This window comes from Hydractinia symbiolongicarpus, chromosome 15 (assembly GCF_029227915.1).
Source record: "Hydractinia symbiolongicarpus strain clone_291-10 chromosome 15, HSymV2.1, whole genome shotgun sequence".
In the NCBI taxonomy this organism is placed as follows: Eukaryota; Metazoa; Cnidaria; class Hydrozoa; order Anthoathecata; family Hydractiniidae; genus Hydractinia; species Hydractinia symbiolongicarpus.
Window position 1 is genome coordinate 7,396,796 of NC_079889.1, and position 23,945 is coordinate 7,420,740.

At 31.8% G+C, this 23,945-nt stretch overlaps 3 protein-coding genes across 7 annotated transcripts; all 3 read right to left on the reverse strand.

Annotated features, from left to right (window-relative positions):
* Positions 1–2,859: 2,859 nt before the first annotated feature.
* Positions 2,860–11,100, reverse strand: LOC130629302 (uncharacterized). 4 transcript variants are annotated; one of them, XM_057442458.1, is made up of 16 exons: positions 10,880–11,100; positions 10,749–10,773; positions 10,479–10,547; positions 10,257–10,307; positions 9,842–9,872; positions 9,416–9,462; positions 9,109–9,207; positions 8,609–8,644; positions 8,441–8,476; positions 6,569–8,201; positions 6,417–6,494; positions 6,095–6,232; positions 5,686–5,733; positions 5,395–5,502; positions 4,344–4,445; positions 2,860–4,269 (listed from the first exon to the last, which is right to left on the reverse strand). In XM_057442458.1, exons 1-16 carry the CDS (start codon positions 10,942–10,944, stop codon positions 4,136–4,138), a joined length of 2,700 nt encoding a protein of 899 aa, XP_057298441.1. In that variant the 5' UTR covers positions 10,945–11,100; the 3' UTR covers positions 2,860–4,135. The 4 variants fall into 4 exon arrangements, with proteins under 4 accessions (XP_057298441.1, XP_057298442.1, XP_057298444.1 ...); XM_057442459.1 differs by lacking the exon at positions 10,257–10,307; XM_057442461.1 differs by lacking the exon at positions 6,417–6,494.
* Positions 11,101–11,388: 288 nt separating this feature from the next.
* On the reverse strand, positions 11,389–13,332 carry LOC130629303 (uncharacterized). Its single transcript, XM_057442463.1, has 2 exons — positions 13,197–13,332; positions 11,389–13,068 (listed from the first exon to the last, which is right to left on the reverse strand). The coding sequence occupies exons 1-2, from the start codon at positions 13,306–13,308 to the stop codon at positions 11,468–11,470; spliced, it is 1,713 nt and encodes a 570-aa protein (XP_057298446.1). The 5' UTR covers positions 13,309–13,332; the 3' UTR covers positions 11,389–11,467.
* Positions 13,333–14,514: 1,182 nt separating this feature from the next.
* Positions 14,515–22,095, reverse strand: LOC130629304 (N-lysine methyltransferase KMT5A-B-like). 2 transcript variants are annotated; one of them, XM_057442464.1, is made up of 8 exons: positions 21,493–22,095; positions 21,147–21,229; positions 16,202–16,319; positions 15,965–16,115; positions 15,439–15,631; positions 15,192–15,245; positions 14,997–15,065; positions 14,515–14,910 (listed from the first exon to the last, which is right to left on the reverse strand). In XM_057442464.1, exons 2-8 carry the CDS (start codon positions 21,177–21,179, stop codon positions 14,800–14,802), a joined length of 729 nt encoding a protein of 242 aa, XP_057298447.1. In that variant the 5' UTR covers positions 21,180–21,229; positions 21,493–22,095; the 3' UTR covers positions 14,515–14,799. The 2 variants fall into 2 exon arrangements, with proteins under 2 accessions (XP_057298447.1, XP_057298448.1); XM_057442465.1 differs by having other exon boundaries at positions 21,147–22,095.
* Between the last annotated feature and the right edge of the window lie 1,850 nt (positions 22,096–23,945).

Consider the following 23,945-nt stretch of genomic DNA (forward strand, 5'->3'; position numbering starts at 1 on the left):
AGTGCTTAGTACAGTTACACCGTGTTGCACAACGTATAGGGATAATACCCTTTTGAAAAAAACTTTCTCGCAGACACAGGGCTGAGCGGTTAGTCCAGGGAAACAGTGTTGCACATCCGTACAGGCGTGATTCGCAAGAAGGTTTAAAAATTAATTGTCACAGTAGGCTGATCCCTTAGTACAGGTAAGCCGCCTGGACATGCGCATAGGCATAACAACCTTTTACAAAAATCAGTCTTTTGTTAACACTGGGCTAACCGCTTAGTGCAGTTAAACAGAGTTGAACAGGCGTAATACTCTTTTCCAAATAAACTTCATCGCAACTTCGGTTTTAACAGGAAACACAGAAAATTGCTCAGCCATTTTATTTGCAGAAAAGGTTTTCAGGAAAATATTCAAAGTTGTAGCTACCTAGCTAACTTCATTTAGCATAAGAATTATTGCTAAGAATATTGTTGTAGCCAAACTGCATTTTATGCTCTCATTTTTAGCCAAATATAGGAGCTAGCTAAATGGCTACATCTTCAACATAAAAGTAAATGTTGGGTAGGATAAAAAGCTCTTATACCAAACAGAATAGGAAGAAGTAAGGCTCTAGCTAGCTAAGCTAGCTAGCCTTCAAAATCTTCGTTCCTAGCCAAAAATCCTAAAACTGGTGCGTTTAAGATCTGTATGTAGCTAAAATACGTGACAATATATTTATCTCAACATTGAAAACAAACAGAGAACAACTATTAAAAAAATATAAAGCTTTCGGAAGATAAAAAAGTCAAACAGGCCTACAAACCTCCCACACACTGAACACACACTGTACATGACCATTTTCAAAATCAAAATGGCCTTCGTTTATTCAGCCGGGAAAATATATTGGATTGTTTTTCAAGCGAAAATCTTTTTTGAAGAATCAGGCAAAAGTGACATGTTACCGCGGCTGTTTCTTTAGTAAAAACAACACATTCACTTTGCCTGTTACAGACATACGGAACTGGCGTATTATTATATAGACTAGTCGATAAAGCCCGCGGAGAAATCCACTGAGACGAAAGGTCAATAAAAAGAAAGTTGTTTTAGATGTTTTGCTGACGTTTGCAGTGCACTGCAGATAAAAAAATGCGCTAAATTTGTTTAATCTTTGTCTTCTTAACATTTGTCCTTGTCATGGGGCTTTGCGCTTCAACCTAAAAAAGTAAAAAGTATTTTAATTAAATTTACCTGCAAAACATTGTCAAAATAATACGATTATTAAAAAAAACGGCCTTTTAACTCTGACAATATATGATATGACAATGGAAAGGATAAAAAATAAATCATATAACTTGATCACAAGGGTCTTTCTTATAAGAAAAACGTTCACTAAATCCAAAATTAAACTCAAGTTCAAGCATTGTGACAAATTCTGGTATTACCAAAGAATGGTGAAATAACTAAACTAATTGTAATGAAACTAATCGTGATAAAACAAATCAATTACAGTTTAAATTAAATTAAACTTTATATATATATATATATATATATATATATATATATATATATATATATATATATATATATATATATATATATATATATATATATATATATATATATATATATATATATATATATATATATATATATATATATATATATATATATATATATATATATATATATATATATATATATATATATATATATATATATATATATATATATATATATATATATATATATATATATATATATATATATATATATATATATATATATATATATATATATATATATATATATATATATATATATATATATATATATATATATATATATATATATATATATATATATATATATATATATATATATATATATATATATATATATATATATATATATATATATATATATATATATATAACGCTATATCAACCTTAGGTGGACACTCTGAAAATTCGAACTAAAAGTGGACATATAAAAACCATGTTTTTTCGCAAACCCTTACCCCCTATAACCTTTATTTTTGTATAAGGAGTATTCTTTTTGTCTGCGTATGCGCCCTGTATGCCTTTTTGCCTCTTAAAAAAAATTTGAAATTTTTGTGTCTACATAACGATTCCATATGATTTGTGTCTACTTTAAGAAAATTTTTACATTAGATCGACTAAATGTAGACAGATATATATTTTATATACATGAGCGTTAAACCCGATCATCTGATAATTATTAATATTGAACTGCAATATTGTCTTTTTAAAGACATTTGTCTCATTGTTGTAAGTGATATTTTTTATAATCTGTATGAAAACAAAAAAGAAGCACACGTTAGCAGCTGTCCAGTTCGGAGAAAAAATATAAAGGAAAAAACACAAATTATAGCATCCTTAACATGTATTTAAGAGTATGTGAATTTGTACCAAAAGTTTGGTTACAATTTAAGAACTAGCTTAATGAAGCAGCAAAATGCGTGGAAGTGGTTTATGTGGGTACAAAACCAACAAACAACGAATGCAACAATTGCGCTTTGTAAAGAGGATCTTAAGCAACATTAAGGGCATTAAAACTGTTGCTTTTGCATGTATTCGATCCGATACGTTTTTTACAGGGTTCACATACAGCTTTTAAACCAAATTTTTCCCTGACTTTTCATTGAATTCTATATTCTTTGCCCTGAGTCACTGAGTGGAAAGGCCATGATTTCCCAGCATACAATCAGTAAAAAAAACCCTTTCAAGACATTTTGTAGTTTGCAAACGAACACAACTTATACTGTTTTTGCTATGATGTAGTAACTACGGGTTATAAATTTTCCTTAAATTTTTTTAAGATTTTGAGGTTTTTAAGGCTGCTGGGTTTGTTTAAAAAGATACAAAACTAAGAGTGTCAAAATAAAAGTGTATTCCTGAAACTTCCAAACACATGACATGCGTAGTAATAGACTCCTTTGAACATAACAAAAATCAAAAAAGAAAGAAGAACACCTAAATCTATAATATGCGTTATTAAAAACAACAGAACAAGGGTAAAAATGAAAAAAAAGGGTAAACACATAAAATTCAGTATTTTCATACATTTTTATATGCAAACAAAAAAACAAAAAACGATTAATCATTTGCTGCTTCTTCGAATTTAAATAAACGAACCTGGATAACCAAGCAGTTATATCTTACTAATTCCACAGAAATTAACTTCCTTTTCCTTTTTCTCATTTGACACTAGTTATATAATGGGGCTGCGTAAGGAAGGACTGAGAAATCAAGAAACGTACGCTAAATGATAATCTGTTTAACGCCTTAAACCTTCCTAAATGTATCACCTTGTACGAACTATATCACGAATAAACGAGAAATAACTGTGTAAACAAGATACCTTCAGGGAATTAATTTTCGCGGGGACTTATTTTCGCAGAATTTTTTTTTACTAGAATTTGGCGGGAAAAAAGGGAATTTATTTTCACAAATTTAGTGTTGAAGAAAATTTCGCGGTAACTTATTTTTGCGAATTATGCAAATTTGGAAAAACAACTATTCCGGTGAGTTATTTCGAAACAACATACAGAAGAGAAAGGAAAATGTCCCAGAGAAAGTTATACATCATTGTCTTTTGTATCAGGCCGATTTGGAAATTTCCCAGATCAGGGATATTTAAACTTTTCGCGGCGACGTATTTTCGCGTTTTTGGAAAAACTCCGAAAAAACCGCGAAACTTAATACCCGCGAAAATTAATCCCCTTAAAAGATATACTTCACTTATGAGAGCCAGTTTTCTTATCACATACAGTTATGAAAACCACACAGTTCAAAATATTTTTCATGGGAGAGGGGGGAGAGTTGAATTAAATTATCGTTGATCATACATTTTGATTGTTAAAACATGATTGAAACCTGTATAGAAATTATCCTCGTGACTTTAACACTTTTTCTTGCCTTTCTCCCCGTCTAAGGGGTGACGGAGTGATGTGTTGTTTAGACTTGAATTTTTTAGAGTATACTCAAGAAAATTTGATGATGATAAAAGCTGTCACATTATTTATAAAAACATGTATAGTGTACATGTTTTTATAAATGTACTTTTGTAAACATAATAAATAATTATAAACATGTACTTTTATGGTAACGTAAAAATAATAAAAATAAAAGAAACCAAAGCTCTATCACAATTAAACAATGTTCATTTTCTTTTTTTTCGCTTCCGCTTGTCGTGCTATTTTTCCTCTTTCATTGTTAATTTTATTTCGAACAGTTCCAACAGTAATTCCTTCCTCGTTGGCGAATTTTTTCAGATCATCAGAGCCTACACATACACAAATATTAGATATTCAAAAACATGTTTTCATAATTAGTGCAAAACATACATGTCATACATACAAGGCCATCCATTTTTTTTATTTTTTATATGTCTTGCAAATTTTTTGTATAGTTTATCCTCTTGCTCTGACGACCATTGAATGTATTTTCTTTCTTGTTGACCTGTAAAAGAAAACATTACAAGATTAATTTATACACGAAAAGGGCATACAAATTTCAATGATTTCATTCTTATTTCGTCCTCCAATAGAAGAGAAGAAATTGTCGCGGAAGCAATTTTTGCGGATGGATGCTTTCAAAAATTGTATGAAATATGCGAAATAAAAAAGTTACGAATAGTCTCATTTAGTTGCAATTGAAAATCTTTAATCAGATTGTTGGAATCTCAACTTTGCGGATGTCCGCCCTTGTCTGGTAATTTGTGGAATTTTGGTTTGTGAAAACAAATTCGCAAACATTAATTCCGCCATCTTTATTATCATTTTCATTTCTTTATTTCAGTATTTCTTTAATGAATTTTTTTCCATATTTTAAAAAGGTTAATTATCTATATTATAATACCCGTTTACGTCTGTCTGTCTGTCTGTCACGCAAAATGGTAGCTTAGCTGCGCAATAGCGAGAAGCACGCAATGCGGTATAAAAAGGACGGGCGAACCCGTGGATTTTCCACGGGCTAACGACGAATAGCGAATTAATAATTATTAAGTATTATAGGGATTAAGATAATCTATTTCTTTTTATTAGTTTCTGTATATTTTCGGACTCCAATTTCAAGAATATGGAAATAAATATTGTGAAAACGGATACGATGATTTCGGATCTAAGCTGTCTGCGAGTTGTATCAAATAAACTTTCGTGTTCAAGTACAATAATTTCATTTATTTGACGCAAAATATTCCACTTTAGCAATATTTTCATTTTCGGCAATTACGCAGCAATTTTTAAGATATTATTCTTTTTAGCTGTTGTTTATCACCGGTAAGTACAATCAACTAATTTTTGCAATTTCATATACTATATATAGACAGACCAAGAAATTAAAAAATATGGTACTTTTTGATTTTTCTTAGTAAGGAGTTATACAGTATTGTTGATTAACAAAACCTCACCAGTGCATTTTACAGAATTCTCGAGTTCGCTATCTTCACTTGATTCAGACCATTCAGAAGGTTCATCATCGTTCACATTTGTAAAATGTTTGGATTCTTCAGATGTTTCTAAACCGTTAAAAACATTGTAACTTTATTGAAAAATCAGGAAAAAATTAGGGAAAATCAGAATATAAAGCATCACTTTGCAAACAACCAGTAACTTGTTTATAAAGAAGTTAAATGCTGACAAAAAACAAACAACACAGGATATCATTTTGAAAACACAAAATCATGGAAATCAAGACATACTTTGAGAAACGTTCTTTTCTTTTCTAAGTGCATACTTTCTCGTGGGTGCTAAAAGGAAAACGGCTTTCAGTCATTTTGCAATCAGGTATTGTAACAAAGTTAACTTACACAACAGAAATACTAAAAAAATTGACTATTTATACTGTCCTTCCCTAGTAACAAATATTATGTGTGATGTTTTATGACGTCACTATAAATCTGAGATCGTGTTTTCGCTATTGACCATCTAAGTCGAATAGGTTGGTTTTTCACGTAAATTTTGTTTACATAGGGGCTTTTATTCGAAGCCCTGTTCTGAAAACAAACATTTTATTTGCAACGTAAGGCTCTAATGATTCAAAAACGAAAATGTTTCCAATAATACATAATATTTTGTGAATAAAATCTTATTGTTACGCAATGAACTAACCGCAAGTTTTCTCTTTTTTAAATGTATCGTTTCGATGAGTTTGTCTTTTTTCTCCCACTTGTACACTTTTCTTCATTTTCTTTTTATTCGGTAATTTTACAGTGTTCGCTTTACTTGTGTCTTTTTCAGCATTTTCATCTACAAAATACATTTACAACGTAATTCAAGCCTGTATGTAGGTAATTACGAACAAGTTAGACCTGAATAGAATGAAGAGTCAAAAGAACTTACTTTGGAAGAATTTCAAAATTAAATTTCTTGTTTGACTGCTCACAAGGAAAAGAAGTATGCCAATATGAACAGCCATAATTCTAAGTTTTACCTCTAAATTTTTTTTCATTTTCTTCAACTAAGTTAGGACCCTTTTTCTCGAAGTTATTGTCATTCTTTATACTTTGCGCTATAAGAAGATATGCGTTTGTTTCACTTTTAAAAAATTGATACACAAGAATAGACTACAGAAAAACAGCTCACCATTATCAAGGACAGATAGATGTTTCCCAGTTGACAATAGTTGTCGATGAGCAGCTGGTGCTTGGTATATCGTTTTGTTAATTCTCTCACTGTGCCCAAAATGATCATAGGCCAAACTCATATCGGACTCTGATAGACCTAAACCAGCAATTAAGGTACTAAGGCGATGTCGGTTACTTGTACCACTAATTCTTTCTCTGTTGGCAATTGGAAGTTTTGCACAAACATTATCTAAGCTATGCCATCCAGAGCAATGATTATCAGAACCTTGGGTACTGGGAAATATGTATGAGTTTTCTTCAAGGACACCAGCATCTTTCCTTACTTGCTCGTTAGCCAACAACTTCATTGCAGCAACAGTATCTTTAGGAATAAAAACAGGAACTAAATGGTTGACTCCTTTTCCCGATTGAAATGTGATCTTTGTCCCACTGCTTAAGTTAGTTTCTTTTGCAATATCCTGTATCCGCTGTTTGTCTAACCATTCATCCTTTTCAGCTTCAATCCACTGCGTAACGGTTAGACGCGATGGTTCTCCACCTCTTCGGCCATTATACAGCACAAGACGAGTGCAAGCACAATCACGTAGTTCAACAAACGTATGTCTGTCCATGATGATAAATGGATCTGATGATAAGTGGCGTATCCTTTCAATCACATAATCTCGAATTAGTTGGACATCGCCTTCGTTTGGAAGTTGTGCAGGTTTTTTAGTTTTTACATTCCTTCTCATGTTTAAATCATACGTTGCGTCAGCGAATATTTCATCTTTGCGTAATTTCAGCAATACCAAAAAGTTTTTAATTTTTTCTGCATCAACATCATTATTTTTACCAAGGTAATAACCAATTAGTTTTTCGGCGGCGTCTTTCAACACGTAGTACAAGGCTGCCTTAAGTCCTGACTTTTGAACTTCCAAATCAGAATGAGTGTAGGATTCAATAGAATATTTCAGCACCTCAAAATTTTCCCTCAGAAACATGTCACCAGCATTGTTTTTGTCATTACAACAATCTCTTGGTACTTCCAACACCCTATCTTTAAATCTGGAATAAACATGTGCCAGACGACGCATGTCGCTTCGAACAGACCGTTCAACTTCCATCTTTTTGTTTAGTCTTCTTTTTATTTTGCCATAGAGGCGATGACCAACCATCAAAATAACGGGATCCGATTTGGCAAGAGTACCAACGGCATCGTCTCTGATGATGTTCAAAATTCTCTGCTTAAATTGATCATCCGATAGCTTCCATGACTCATCACTAGTACAATCCAGAGCAATTGTAACAGGAAATTGACAGGAGTTCTTTGAGCAGTCTGCCTTGTGCCTAGCTTTAAAGGTTTTGGCATAAAATCCTTTGCAGGTGGTGCACATAACAAGTGGGTCATCTGAATCGTTTTGCTTTTCACGCAACAAATTTCTACCGCCCTCCTCAATTTCTTTAACATTATGATTATATATGCCAATTTTTCGAAAGTTAGCGAAGGCTCTCAGTCTTTCTTTTCGAGGCATGTTCAAAGCATCCTTTACATCTGGATGATGCTTATGACATAAAGTGATGTGTCTATTTAATTTCGAATGCTTGATCTTTTTATCGCAAACAAAACAGGGTCTCAATGGTCTTGAGTTTATCTACGAATAAACATCACGCCTAAGCTACTTAACCGTTTATTCTTACAAAATGTTTAGCATCAGATTTATCAGATTTGTCGGAGACAAAGGGGTTCAAATAAGCAATTTAGGAAAGAAGCCAATATTACAAAAAGAAGCTCTTGAGCATCAGTTATTCTTGTTTCAGCAAAGAGTCTGGATTCAACTTTTAAATGCAGTGACTTAACGGCGTCAACGAAACACACAAAAAATAAAATTACCTGTTTGGCTTCTTTTTCCTCAGATTTTCCCACTTTCTAGTAAAAAAAGCAAAAGGTTATAAAAGTTAATATATCAAGTGCAAAACATAAGAATACATTTTTAGCATCCAGTGAAGTTATGGATTATCTTGTCAAGATCTTTTAAAATAAACAAAAAATAAACACTACCTCGTTGGCGCTTTTCTTTACAGATGTTTCTTTCTTCTAATAAAGATACAAATCAGGCTATAGGAAAGATGTCAATCGCAACATTATGTACATACATTATGTTCAATTCTTATTTGATTCGATTGCTACGGCATGTCATATCCTTCCAATGTCAAATGAAACGCCGCCTTTAGTTCGTTTGATGTAAATTCTAGGCCTTATTATAATATATAAAATAGAGTCGCTTTTTATAACTAGAACAAACTAATAGTTACACAACATCGGGTATTTTAGAAGGCTAAAGAGGTACATACTTAAAAATATGATTAATACTTTCGACATAAAATACCAATAAACCCTATAATTAGAAGGAACCTAACTTTAACTTTGGATTTTAAAGATTGCGTAAAAAAAGTCAGGGATTAAGAAAGAGAAATGACACTATGCGTAAAAAAATGATAACGTCAAAGATTGTAGTTATGCAAACCGAACATTCTCCTTATAGGACCACGGAACATTACCTCTATAGCAATACTGTTCTCCACTTTTCCTTCCTCGTCTGTATCAATGATTTCCATATCGTCTTCAACATTTAATCCGGAATCATTTTTCACAGAAATCTGAAAGAATCGGCATTAAACAATTTATTTTAGTAGGGTAATTTTATAGCATAACGTGTTATTTACCATAAATCTTCTTTAAATACTTATGATCAATTAAGATAAAAACCTTTTGATTTTTACGTATCCATTTACACTTTCCTCGTTTGCATAACAAAGTATTGTATGGAATTTCGGAATATCATACACTAAGCTGCTATCAAGTTACCTCACATATGGATGGACTGTCCGTAGTAAAATCAACCTCAAGATTGTCTAAAAAAATTAAACCTATTTGAAACCAAAATAACAAAGGACACTTTTTAGCCAATGGACCAATTAAAATAAATACTTAAAACAGACACAGTATGGCTTTTTTAAAACAGATAAAAACAGTTTATAAAATGGGACTTGATAAAGGTGAGCGGGTTAGTATTTACGAATAAAAGCGAGCAGGTTATGAGTTCTAAGTTACAACAACAGAGTCCTTTTTGGAAATCCAGTTATATATCATATGAGAACATGCTTTATTCAGAAGGATTTTTTGAAGGCCCAGAATTCGAATAACAACTTAAAATCATTGCACTAAATGCAAAAAGAATCAGTCACATTGGAGCTTAATAGAAAATTAATTTAATGTAGATGGCAGCTTTACCTTTATCAATACTTGTTTGCACACCTGAAGCCTATGAACAAGACAAATGTGACTTTTACTTTTAAGTTAAATTAAATTAAAGAAGGGAAGAGAATAAATTTAGTTAGCAGAATTTTTTCATGGCATACAATTAATATTTATGCTATCTTTATACTTCCTAGATTATGGCAAACAAGCGTCTAGAGACTTTCAATTTAAAAACGAACACGCGAGATTATAAACTTAGAGAATTGACCACTGAATTATAAAATAGCAGTTGTTTGGTATCTTTGACGGCAATAAACAAATCACTCAATCTATTTATGGCGTTATGATTTATAATGAAAAATGTTACACCATGAAAATTTTACAGCGTTCATTTTCACAATTTTAATGAATTAAAATTGTGGAAGTTGTTTTGAAGTTCCTATCATACCTTATACTGAACTGATAGTTTTCTAGTCTGTATCGGAGTTGAAACTGTGACCTAAGAGCATTTAAATTTATATAATTGATAGTAATTTTAAATGCAATTATGTCTAGGAAGCATGACATTCAACAAAGTATGTATTACAAAAGCCTATACCAGTCCGATTTCCTCATATGGACAAAGGTTTAGGTTTAATTTCTTGAATACGCAAAATTATAAATTACTTACAGACGAAATATGATTCAAAGTATCCAACTCTGAAATATCTTCTGCCTCTTCAGAATCTTCAACCATGGACTAAAAGGAGAACAAACATTTTTATTGTTATCAGCAATTATGCTAACACAAACAAATTATGATTTAAATTAATTTAACATTAGTGCCGTAATTTCTGTTATGTAAACCGTCAATGTAATCATAGAAATATATATGACCACAACAATAATAAAGCAAAACTAAAAAGTCCATGAATAGTGCACCAAACTCAAATAGGCTTACCATAAAGGGAAGTAAATTTATTAACCTAGTAAATAAAGACGTAAAGAATTTAAATAATATTAAACTTTATAACACCAAGACTCTCCATTGCCAGCACTGTGACATTAAGAAAAAAGAAACAAAAATTATACATGTTGCCACTTGATTTTAGTCCCTCATCTTCACTGTCTGAAAAATCTGGCACCATATTTTCCATCTTAAAAATAAAGAATGTTAAATTTAACAAGAACTAGTTTAAGATTTGGCACACTCAATTTACAACATTTTTTAAAAAAGTTTGTCTTATTCCTATGCTAGAACAGATTGTGTGCTATGTTTCATAAAGCTTGTATTTCTTAGCAGCCACTCTGAAAACGAGTCTTAGAAGCTTTGAATCAAAAATAACAATTTTAAAAGAACCAGGTACCTTAAGGGAACTTATTTTGGCGGGAACTAATTTTGGCGGACGAAGGAAATCTAAAAAAAATTTAATTTTGGCGGGAACTAATTTTGGCGGATCAACGAAATTTTTAATTTTGGCGGGAACTTATTTTGGCGGGTGGCGGTTTTTTTTAATTTTGGCGGGAACTTATTTTGGCGGGTCAGCGGATTTTTTAATTTTGGCGGGAACTAATTTTGGCGAGTGAAGGATTTTTTCAAATTTCAACGAAAATTTTCTTTGGTAAAGATGTAGAAATAAGCATTACAAAGCAAAGAATTTTAAAACAAATACTAAAAATCTACTCTTCTTCATCGTCTATGATAATGTCAAATGCATTCCGACTAAAGTCTATGTCATCCTCGTCACGCGTGTACTCCTCTTCTTTGTCATCGTCATTTTCGACTCGCACGTTGATGAAGCTATCCTTTAATAAATCTGGCGCATTGATTATGTCGGTTATGGGCTGAGTAATTACACTATTGCTTTCTGGCAGCGGTGATAGATCTTGAAAAGGGTCAAGGGATTCAAGTGAAGTGGATCCCATGCGAACTGCGTCGTAAATTCCAGATGCTTTCCACCCATTCAAAACGACTTCACGGCCATCTGCCGAAGTGATATGGTTATAAAACTGGAGGAGCCAACTTGCATGAAGAGGCTTGATGGTGGTCAGCTTTAATTGAATATTTATATCTTCGATCTTTTTGTTAAGGGATAGCTCTTTCTCGATCTGTTTTGAATACCATTCAGTGAACAAATTTCTCATGAATTGCTTGCAATGATTATTCACAGTAAGATCCAAGGGCTGGAATATATGTGTCATGTTACTTGGAACCAAAACCAGGAAGATGTTGTTCTTCTTCAGCAATTCGGTAACTTCCTCAGTAATTTGTCCTCGAAAGACATCGAATATTAGAAGAGCAGCTTGCTTTGGGTTATTTAACTTCTTCCTCTGGTCTTCAACGTGCTTTAGAACGATCTCTTTGATGACTTTGATGGATTCTTGTGTATTGCTGTAGTGTTTGGGATTAACGCTTAGTGAGAACGATTCGGGGAATTCAAACTTTGGGAGGCTTTGATTTGTTTTCCCCCCATATATCAGTTGCATTGGCAGAAAAGAACCATCAAGCGTAATAATAAAGGTACCAGTAAGGCATCTTTTGTCGGAAGATCCAACGATAGGGACGGACGATGAACCCTTTTTCGCCATGGTGTGATTCATTCTTGGAACAAACTTAAGAGGTGTCTGGTCCAGATTCATAACAAGTTGGTGAGGGATGCTGTGTTGTTCGATGGTCGAAACAATATCGTGAAGAAATAGTAATTCGCACTCCTTTTTGGCTCCTTCAGTGATTTCAACTTTGGAGGTCGTTTTCATTCTTTTCTTGAAACCCATTCTCTTGAAGAGGCTTTTTGCCCAACTGTTATCAATTTTAATATGCCCCAACTCAAATTGAGGGTTTCGTGATATTAGAGCTTTCGCTGCAGCGGTTGCAACTGTTCTTGAAACAACACCTCCTCGATTTCTCAGTGCAATTAAAAATCTTTGTACCATCTCATCTAGACTGCCAAGGAACAGAGGTCTACCGCGTTTCAAAGGAACAAATTTGGTTACCACGCTACGTTTTTCTCGGGTTGAATCTTTCAGCTCTTTTTTGTAAAGATTGCCAAATCTTCGAGCTGTACTCTCACTTAACGGCCTGTCTTTGGTTTGAAACTTTGTGATTGCAGCCGCACCACCATGAATCGCAACATATTTTCCGATATCAAATCTTTCTTTTTCTGACCAACGGTTGTATGATTTTTTGCCACTGGATTTAACATTTTCAGTCGCGTCTGTAACAGCTTCGTAGTCTAACGAACCAAGGGATGATTCTTGCTGGAAGTCAGTTGGTTGTGGGCCTAAAATGAATAAAACGAACCACTATGTAATTGCGAATTTTGACCAAAAATTAAAAATTTTCAAACAAAGAAAGAAACTTCTTCGCAGGTAGGTATAACAAAAAAAAACATCAAAGAGAAATACTTACTTTGTTCCCTAGAACTGTTTGAAGGTGTTTCGTCTGAAGTTTTTTCCTTTTCAGCGGCCCTTTGTTGAGCTTCTTTCTCTTGTAATTTAGCTAACTTCCTGATGTAAGACATTTTGAAAGCCGGGAGATAAAAAAGGAAACGTAAGTTATCTGTATCCTGTATATTTACTCGAACATAAACATTCCATTCACTTGGCCTATATTTACACTAAAAATCGAACAAAAACATTCTTTTTTTCTTGGCTAAGGCCCGTTTAGACTACCCAATCGAACAAAAACATTCTTTTTTTCTTCGCTAAGGCCCGTTTAGACTAACCAATCGAACAAAAACATTCTATTTAATTGGGAAAGTTCGGTCTACACTGACAAATAGAACAAAAACGTTCTATTTTCATGCTAGGCAATTAAAAAATCGATCGATTGACATTTTTGTTTTTCATCAGAGCTAGAAAAGAAAAGACGTCCATATGGCTTACAACAAGACGTTCGAGTTTACAGCTGCTGTCAGAGGATTCCATTATTATAAAACTTATTGGAAACCTGAGGAAAATCAATCACTGGACTGCTTTCATGAGAACAACAATGTTTTCGATAGATTTGCAATCAAAGTTTGTGAATTCGGAAATGACAAACCAGTTGGCCATTTACCCAAAGAAATCTCAAGGGTTACAAAATTTCTTCTGGACAGAGGAGCGTCTATGAAATCCACGTTGACAAGTGTACACTATCGAAGATCACCTCTCGTTCAAGGAGGCTTGGAGATCCCCTGTAAAATAACTGTTACTTTACCAGGGACAGTAAACAATCTTTTGGTTCTTGCAAGATACCAACAACTTGTAGAAGCCTTGTATACAGAGCCGAAAGAGGAATTGATTCTTGGTTCGTTCTTACATATTGCAGTTATTTTAGATGTCGTGGTTCCAACCGAAGAGAGACCAAAGCGTAAAAAAAATACAGCCAAAAGCCAAAGCAAAGAGACGAAAAAGCAAAAAGATATTCGAAACTTTTTTGGAAACACCTCAGCTGCACCAGCCCCAAAAAGGCAAAAAGTTAACAACAAACCTAAAAAGTCGTCACCATCGTCAAGCAAGGACTTAGAAATCATAAATATTGATTAAAAATTATCTTGTATTAGAGGTTTATTATGACATAATATTTCTAGCGCAAAGGTATATTTCTAAAAGATATAAAAAATTGAAAAAAAGTTGATTTTTGTCGATTTTTTAAGGGGAACTTATTTTGGCGGATCAACGAAATTTTTAATTTTGGCGGGAACTTATTTTGGCGGGTGGCGATTTTTTTTAATTTTGGCGGGAACTAATTTTGGCGGGTGAGTAAAATATTTAATTTTGGCGGGAACTAATTTTGGCGGATTTTGCCCCAATCCGCCAAATCCGCCAAAATTAGTTCCCGCCAAAATAAGTTCCCTTAAGGTATGTAAAGATTCAATTCTCTAATAAAAAAAATCATTTTTACTTGGCAGCCCATGGCTCAACTGGGATTTTGTACCTGGCCTTTAAAAAATAATAAGGTGATGCTTTTCCTTAAACAGCAAAATGTAGTAGCTTTACCACTTTACATACTTCAATTTACATTGAATTTTTTATAAAATTAGAAAATATAACAAGTTTATCACCTGAGTTGCCACCACATCATCAAGCAATTTTTTGAGAATATCTGTAATGATACCCACATTTTCGTCATTATCCTCCTTCTAAGAAGATATTATCAGTGTTCACATTTCAAAAAACAACATTCGTTTTGCTATATCAACTGTGTCTTATTTTTTATCACGTTTACCTTTTTTGCAATGACATCAGAGGTCAAGTTATTCTTGCCTTGGACCAAGGTCAAGTTCTTACTCAACACCTGAAACAACAAATATCATAGAAAAGGAAGATCCCAAGAAACTAGAAAATGGATAAAACATATTGCTAATGGACGACCTTATTATATGCACACTTACTATTTATTACATGTAATATAAAAACTTACTAGCCTATCTGAAACTAGGTCTTCTAAATTGAATGGTATATTATGTGTTGGATCCTACAAGAAACAAACAGTTTTATTTGACTGTTCTTTCATATATGTATATATCTTTTATCCTAGAAGTTTTTTTTAAAACATGTCCGAAAGCTGTGTTCAAAATAAAAGCTGTTTGACATACAACATACTTGCAGACAACAAGCTTAGGCATACTCAAAAGAGGAAAATATAAATTTTGTTAATTGTGTGCTACCTTTTGCCATTCTAGCCCTGAAATTCCATAATTGTATCGCAGTTCAGTTCCTAAAGGAATGTCATAGGAAGCAAACAAACATATGAATGCATTTCCACCCTCCTCGATCAATTTTGGATAACAATTCAAATATTTCCGATGACTTGAATGGTTCACATATTTTCCCAGCCTGGTCTCATTTGTAGCATCAACACTAAAAATTTAAAAAATATATTAAGACATAGAGAACTATAGAAGGGAACTGTTTGTAGTTTCGTTTTTATCTTTACCATAAGATGTTTTAAATCAAATTGCAAAAAATCCAAAACAGAAATTGTTTATGTCTATATGTAATTTGATGTAAAAGCTAAGTAGTCTTAACTTCCTGGTGCTACTTTGGTACGTCAAGCTTACATAAAACACATCTACACTCCAATTCCTAAATAAGACCTTCTATTTTCACCTTAGCTATTAGGTGAATGTGATCCAACTTCAAGTGCCTCCCCAAATGAAACTGAAAACAAAAGGCATTCTCAATTCGACATACCACTTTTTGTCCATAAAGAAAATAAATGATCCACAGGAAGTTGGATACTCTAGCTCTAATCTCTCTCCTTCCTTTCTTGTGAGAACTTTTCCAGGATATTGCAGGACAAACTGGTGATGTTTCAGGGGCAATGTTGTAAACACACCATATCCTACAAATATATGTTTACCACACATCTATTCTGTAATCATTAAGAAGTTAAGTTATAACAGTTATTCAAAAAAATAACAAATTTACCAATGTGATCATTAATCCATTTCTTTACAAATGATTTTGGATCAGTTCCCCTTTTACAATAATATAGTGCAGTTTGTCTTGGCGATTTAACATCATTAGCTCTACTTCTTTTCGTTCTCTAAAGAGAATTAAGTAATACAAGTGAGTCAGTAAAATAATGCCGAAATTATCATTTGAAATTGGACATATCAAAAACATAAATTTTAAAACTTAAAGTGGACATATACATGGATATTTCCTTTATACATATTTTTGAATAGTTGAAACTAATATGTCGAAATTGTCATCCTAAAGTGGACATATCAAAAACATAAATTTTAAAACTCAAAGTGGACATATACATAAACATTTCCTTTTTAAATATTTTTGAATAGTTGAAACTAATATGTCGAAATTATCATCCTAAAGTGGACATAACAAAAACATAAATTTTAAAACTCAAAGTGGAAATATACATACACATTTCTTTTTTAAATATTTTTGAATAGTTAAAATAATTTTATCTCAAAATTATCATGCTAAAGTGGACATGTCAAAAACATAAATTTTAAAACTCAAAGTGGAGATATACATAAACATTTCCTTTTTACATATTTTTGAATAGTTAAAACTAATATGTCAAAATTATCATCCTACAGTGGACATATCAAAAACATAAATTTTAAAACTCAAAGTGGACATATACATAAACATTTCCTTTTTACATATTTTTGAATAGTTAAAACTAATATGTCGAAATTATCATCCTAAAGTGGACATAACAAAAACATAAATTTTAAAACTCAAAGTGGACATATACATAGACATTTCCTTTTTAAATATTTTTGAATAGTTGAAACTAATATGTCGAAATTATCATCCTAAAGTGGACATAACAAAAACATAAATTTTAAAACTCAAAGTGGAAATATACATACACATTTCTTTTTTACATATTTTTGAATAGTTAAAACTAATATGTCGAAATTATCATCCAAAGTGGACATATCAAAAACATAAATTTTAAAACTCAAAGTGGACATATACATAGACATTTCCTTTTTACATATTTTTGAATAGTTAAAACTAATATGTCGAAATTATCATCCAAAGTGGACATATCAAAAACATAAATTTTAAAACTCAAAGTGGACATATACATAAACATTTCCTTTTTACATATTTTTGAATAGTTAAAACTAATATGTCGAAATTATCATCCTAAAGTGGACATATCAAAAACATAAATTTTAAAACACAAAGTGGACATATACATAGACATTTCCTTTTTACATATTTTTGAATAGTTGAAACTAATATGTCGAAATTATCATCCTAAAGTGGACATGTCAAAAACATAAATTTTAAAACTCAAAGTGGAAATATACATAGACATTTCCTTTTTACATATTTTTGAATAGTTGAAACTAATATGTCGAAATTATCATCCTAAAGTGGACATATCAAAAACATAAATTTTAAAACTCAAAGTGGACATATACATAGACATTTCCTTTTTACATATTTTTGAATAGTTGAAACTAATATGTCGAAATTATCATCCAAAGTGGACATATCAAAAACATAAATTTTAAAACTCAAAGTGGACATATACATAGACATTTCTTTTTTAAATATTTTCGAATAGTTAAAACTAGTCGAAATTATCATCCTAAAGTGGACATGTCAAAAAAATAAATTTTAAAACTCAAAGTGGACATATACATAAACATTTCCTTTTTACATATTTTTGAATAGTTAAAACTAATATGTCGAAATTATCATCCAAAGTGGACATATCAAAAACATAAATTTTAAAACTCAAAGTGGACATATACATAAACATTTCCTTTTTACATATTTTTGAATAGTTAAAACTAATATGTCGAAATTATCATCCTAAAGTGGACATATCAAAAACATAAATTTTAAAACTCAAAGTGGACATATACATAGACATTTCCTTTTTACATATTTTTGAATAGTTAAAATAATTTTATCTCAAAATTATCATGCTAAAGTGGACATATCGAAAACATAAATTTTAAAACTCAAAGTGGACATATACATACACATTTCTTTTTTAAATATTTTCGAATAGTTAAAACTAGTCGAAATTATCATCCTAAAGTGGACATGTCAAAAAAATAAATTTTAAAACTCAAAGTGGACATATACATAAACATTTCCTTTTTACATATTTTTGAATAGTTAAAACTAATATGTCGAAATTATCATCCAAAGTGGACATATCAAAAACATAAATTTTAAAACTCAAAGTGGACATATACATAGACATTTCCTTTTTAAATATTTTTGAATAGTTGAAACTAATATGTCGAAATTATCATCCTAAAGTGGACATGTCAAAAAAATAAATTTTAAAACTTAAAGTGGACATATACATAGACATTTCCTTTACATATTCTTGAATATTTAAAATAATTTTATCTCAAAATTATCATCCTAAAGTGGACATACCAAATACATAAATTTTTAAACTTAAAGTGGACACATACATAGAAATTCCTTTACATATTCTTGAATATTTAAAATAATTTTATCTCGAAATTATCATGCTAAAGTGGACATATCAAAAACATAAATTTTAAAACTTAAGGTGGACATATACATTTTCTTTTTACATATTTGAAATAGTTAAAACTAATATGTCGACATTTTCATCCTAAAGTGGACATATCAAAAACATAAGTTTTAAAACTCAAAGTGGACATATACATAAACGTTTCCTTTATACATATTCTTGAACTAATATGTCCCAATTATCATCCTAACATGGACATATCAAAAACATAAATTTTAAAACTCAAAGTGGACATTCATATTTCTTTTTAGATATTCTTAAAGAAAGTTAAATTTATATGCCAAAACTATATATTAAAGTAGATATGTCAAAGTCATAACTCGTAAAACTTAAAATGACCATATACATAGGCATCTCTTTTGATATTACATGTCTTTTTTGATAAGAAAATGAGCCTCAACAACCTTAAAATCTTAGGAAAGTTTTAAGAAAATCCCCGTCCTCCACGTGTCAAGATGCAATTTTTTAGACCACTTACAGTTACCAAATCACCACAGTTTCAAAAAAATACAATCAAGTTTCTTTCTTTTAGTCAAATATACATCCTAATAAAGTTTTATCCTAAAAGTAACAAAATAAATCTTTTTTTTATTAAAAATGTCTTCAATAAAATACATAAATAAAAGCATTCAACTAGTTCAATTTGGGAAAGTCAAAATAAGGGTACGTCTCAGTAAACGGTCACCACTCACACACCACAAAAGTCATCTCTGGCGTACCACAAGGAAGTGCGCTTGGACCGCTCATCTTCCTGATCTTTCTGTAAAGGACGCATCTCTCTCAAGCTTTGCAGATGATACAAGACTTACAATGAAGGTTAGCTCTGAAAGTGACATTGAAAATGTGCAAGCAGACCTAAACTTAGTCTACGAATGGAGCAAACAAAACAACAAAGAAAAAAGTGACTGACGTCCGTCGTCCACAACTTCAAAAGTTAACATAAGTAACATAAGTAATGATAAACATCATAAAGTGCACACATTGTAAAAGTTGAGTCAGTGGACACGCAGACATTTCTCTTACATATCCCTAAAAATTTTAGAACTGTTATGTCGAAATTATCATTGTAAAACTCAAAGTGAACATATATATGCATAAATATTTCGTTTATATGTTCTTGAATACTTAAAACTTATGTATTGAAAATATCATCCTAAAGTGGACATATCAAAAATATAAATATTAAAAATCAAGGTGGACACATATATAGAGATTTCCTTTACATATCCTTAAATACTTAAAACTAATATGTTGAAATTTTCATCCCAAATGCGAGTCAACAATTACAACTTCACACACAACAATCTGGAAAATGTGCCTTGAAACAAGCAAAATTCCACCCATTTTTAAAACTGCTACCATCACCCCACAGCACAAAGGTGTCAATGCTCAACATAAAGCATGAGATAATTGGAAAACAACAACATGGGTAGCAAGTTTTCATATTCGAAGCATGTACATTTGTAAATATACTGGCATATAAAAGTACTTATTTCACTTAACAGAAATAATTTTACACCCAATTAAGAAAAAAATAAATTTACTTTTCGTTTTGAATGTATAGTTGTGACATGTTTATCACTTTGCACAAGATTAGAAAGTCGTACATTTGAATCTAATAGCTATATAATAGCCTCATTTGAATGTGAATCTTACGGGATGGTTTGCACTCACTCGCACTCACTTACTAAGCATGAATAATATATAAGCATTTAATTTCTGATTAAATTTAAAGTATATATATATATATATATATACCTGAGTTCATGTTAAAAAAATCAGAGGCAAAGAAGGGTATATAATTACTTGGTCTGTAGAATAAAAAGAGGGTGCCGATAAGAACCATCAAAAACAGTTCTTTTAAGAACTTCGCTACCACATAGTAAGTTTATTTTAATTTTTATAGTTTTTATGAATCATATCAGTGTCTGTTTCCTTTTGTTTTTCGGGCATTGTTCGGGCCTATGCGGGTTTTTTCGGGCGAATACCGAATTTCTTACAAAACGCCGAACTAGCCGGAAAACGCCCGCACTTTTTACGGCGTATGCGGCTTATCGGCACCCTCGTAGAATAAAACACTACTAACATGTTTTCAATTAAGTCATGCAAAACTGAAAATTCAATCCTGTTGATTAGTGGCCACCAAAAAGTTTTGTATCCTAGATGTAAAGCTCCGGATATCATGTCATATATAGCTATTCTGTGTTGCCTGGTGAAAGAGAAAGTTACCAAGAAAAATGAAATCACAGAATTAAAATGTTCAGGTGACACACAGCAGTTTCCTAAAGAGCTTTCACTAAGTGGCAAGAATTAGAAATGCTGAACACATAGTCCAACAACAAAATTTAAATTCCTACTTACAGTATTGTATTGAACTTGAGCTACCTTGGCCATTTTTTTAACAAAATGGATAGCTTAAATCCACTCTCAGTGCTCACACAACCCTAAAACATAGGAAATATAGCAATATATATCCATCTAAAGGTAGCCAGATACTTAGCTAAAGCTTAGCCACTTATATATTTTTTTGATTTTTCGATAACTAACATTGGTGGCTACTTGTTTGACTACATAAATAGAAACGTACATTAGCTAGCTAACCACTCTTTTCTGGCTAGTTAGCAAAGTAGCTGAGCGAAACTTGGCAATCAGATAAATTATATTACTTGTTTCTGCACATTGAGGTGAAATATAACATAGGGTTTACCTCATCTACTTTATTCACATAAACAAGGCAGAGAAATTCCATAAAAACAAAATAATTAACACTTTATCGTTCCCACAGGACAATCCACATGATAAACAAAGGTGCCATTATGGATGTACGGCATGCCGGCTGGTGAGAATATGTGCTGAAAATTTTCGCGGTATTTTTGCAGGCCAAACCAATAAAATTGCAATATATCTTTTATACCGACATAATTTTGCATAAAAACAATATAATTAGGAGCCTCCTTTGTGTTACAGACCACGTCATCAAAACGACCGAGATATAGCCTCCCGCTGCTTCAGAATTGCAAGATATATATCGTGTCCACCTAATGTACGAAAATTACAAAAGAGAGATATATACCCCAAATCCAATATGCCTATTTTTTAATAATTGCGCTGCGTAAAAATATGCATACAGTACCTTAATTAGTACTCTGTTAGGCCCTTAAGAATGACAATTAGATGTCATTATGACTGCGTTAACAAAAGAGGGTTAGAAATTAGCGCAAACGTTACGTGGACACGAAAAATGTCCACATTACGATCGTGTCCACTTTACGATAGTTTTTTTTGCTTTAGTTGTCCACATTAGGGCGATTTAGCATATATATATATATATATATATATATATATATATATATATATATATATATATATATATATTATTTTTATGTTTTGTTTTCAAGAAAAAACTACATTAATTTTGCTACTTAAAGTTTCATGCTTCTTAGCAATCTTCAGGCAAATGATACAAATTATACAAGTTGGTACTAACTAAAGTATAAACCTTTTTAATTACGTGATAAAACGTAATAAAACAAATAAATACAAATAAATACATTGTTCGTTACAGTTCATTTCAACCATTTCAAAGTAAATTTGTTGCGATGGCGACATTTGTTGATAAGTTCTGTTCTTTTATTTAACAGTCCCTTCGGTTCAGCTCGTACAATTGCTATTTTTTCTGTTAGGCACAAGTCACACGTGCGCGCTCCTGTCTTATACGGCATTGCACGTTTTTCAATACTCCATAAGATTTCAAAGTCTGTTCCGTCGTCTTTTAATCTCCAAATTAATTTCGACAATTCGGTTTCGTTTCTGTATTTCTCGTGTCGAAAGGACTTTTTGTGGTTGTTAAACCTTTCTTTAAATTCGCCTTCGCATAATCCGTAGTAAAATTCCTTTTTGTCTACGTATTTGACTTCCGCTTTGTAGATAATGCATGCAGCTAAACAGTCACCATTCAGTGGACACTGGGACTTATCCCGGCAGTTGCAAGGTCGTTGTTTTTGCCTTTCTTCAGAAGTGAGGACTTTTTTATTATGCCCCTTTATGATGTTTCGGATGTTTGTGCTACATGAATAGCTCAACTTGAGGGTGTTTTTGTTGAAGATTTTATAATATTTGTGATCTTTATTGAAGTTTTTTCTAACAATCTTGAGAAATGATCGTCCAATGTCTGTTTTAACGTTTTTACTGAACGGCGGGTTGAACCAAATTATCTTCCTTTGGCGATTAGGGCGTTGTTTGGGTTTACTCGCGTATGCCATTGTGCTTTTAAATCCGCTGGCGGAGAGTGAAGCTTCGTATAAAGGCTTTGCGTCATCAAATGCTTTTCTGTTACATGATGTCGCAATTAATCTTTCGTTGACCATCTTCGGAATGACTTTCAATACATTATTCGGGTGGTTTGAATTAATGTTAATGTATAGCGGATCGTTGTTGGGTTTCCTGTAGGGTTTGTAGGTTTTACTATTCACGTTAAATGATACATCCAAAAAGTCTGTTTCAATCAGGTTCGTTTCGATAGTTAAAAACATAAAAATAATATAACTGCTCTGTTACACATTGAGCACTCTGTTGTAATTTGTGTTAAAATTACTTCGTGTTTATATATATATATATATATATATATATTTACAGAAATTCCAGAGATATTTGCTTATGGAAAAAAAAAATTTTATGATCCAGGAAGCTAAATATTACCTTTACGATCACCAAAATGTGAATAGAAGAAGAAAAATAACCGTGTTAAATAAAGTATGTACAAAAAAAAACAAATGACTAAAAAACAAAACACACACCAAAATAAATAATTTAAATTAATGTAAGAATAAATGATGTATTATTTGTTGTATGTAAAGTTGCGATCGTTGTATTGATTGTGTGGAGTTGGTGTGCGTTGGTGTCTTTGTTTTCTGCGTTGGCGATTATTTTCCTTCTCCCACATAAAATGAGGTAAATCCTGACCCCCGTGTGCTTTCCACCAATTGAAAGAGTTTTTGGACAGGGGGCCAGGATTTGCTTCTCTATATTTTAGATAAGCTAGATACGTCAAGGCTAAAAAGAGACAATGGGAACTGTTAATTGCATTATTATTAGCAAATATTAAAAAATAAAAGATTAGACATAGGATTAGACCTCTTTCTTTCAACTTGCTCAACTTCT

What these genes read in the sequence shown, in the direction of transcription:
- LOC130629304 (XM_057442464.1), bottom strand. Translation starts at nt 21,179, where the DNA reads ATGGCCAAGGTAGCTCAAGTTCAATACAATACT. An exon ending in TTCTTTATGGACAAAAAGTG is followed by an intron (nt 15,632 to 15,964) that starts GTATGTCGAATT and finishes TTAAATTTTTAG; the next exon opens with TGTTGATGCTACAAATGAGA. An exon ending in CTGATGTCATTGCAAAAAAG is followed by an intron (nt 14,911 to 14,996) that starts GTAAACGTGATA and finishes ATATCTTCTTAG; the next exon opens with AAGGAGGATAATGACGAAAA.
- LOC130629302 (XM_057442458.1), bottom strand. Translation starts at nt 10,944, where the DNA reads ATGGAAAATATGGTGCCAGATTTTTCAGACAGTGAAGATGAGGGACTA. An exon ending in CTAAAATCAAGTGGCAACAT is followed by an intron (nt 10,774 to 10,879) that starts GTATAATTTTTG and finishes TTTATTTACTAG; the next exon opens with GTTAATAAATTTACTTCCCT. An exon ending in TAAAGAAAAGCGCCAACGAG is followed by an intron (nt 8,477 to 8,608) that starts GTAGTGTTTATT and finishes TTTTTTTACTAG; the next exon opens with AAAGTGGGAAAATCTGAGGA.
- LOC130629303 (XM_057442463.1), bottom strand. Translation starts at nt 13,308, where the DNA reads ATGTCTTACATCAGGAAGTTAGCTAAATTACAAGAGAAAGAAGCTCAA. An exon ending in AAACAGTTCTAGGGAACAAA is followed by an intron (nt 13,069 to 13,196) that starts GTAAGTATTTCT and finishes TATTCATTTTAG; the next exon opens with GCCCACAACCAACTGACTTC.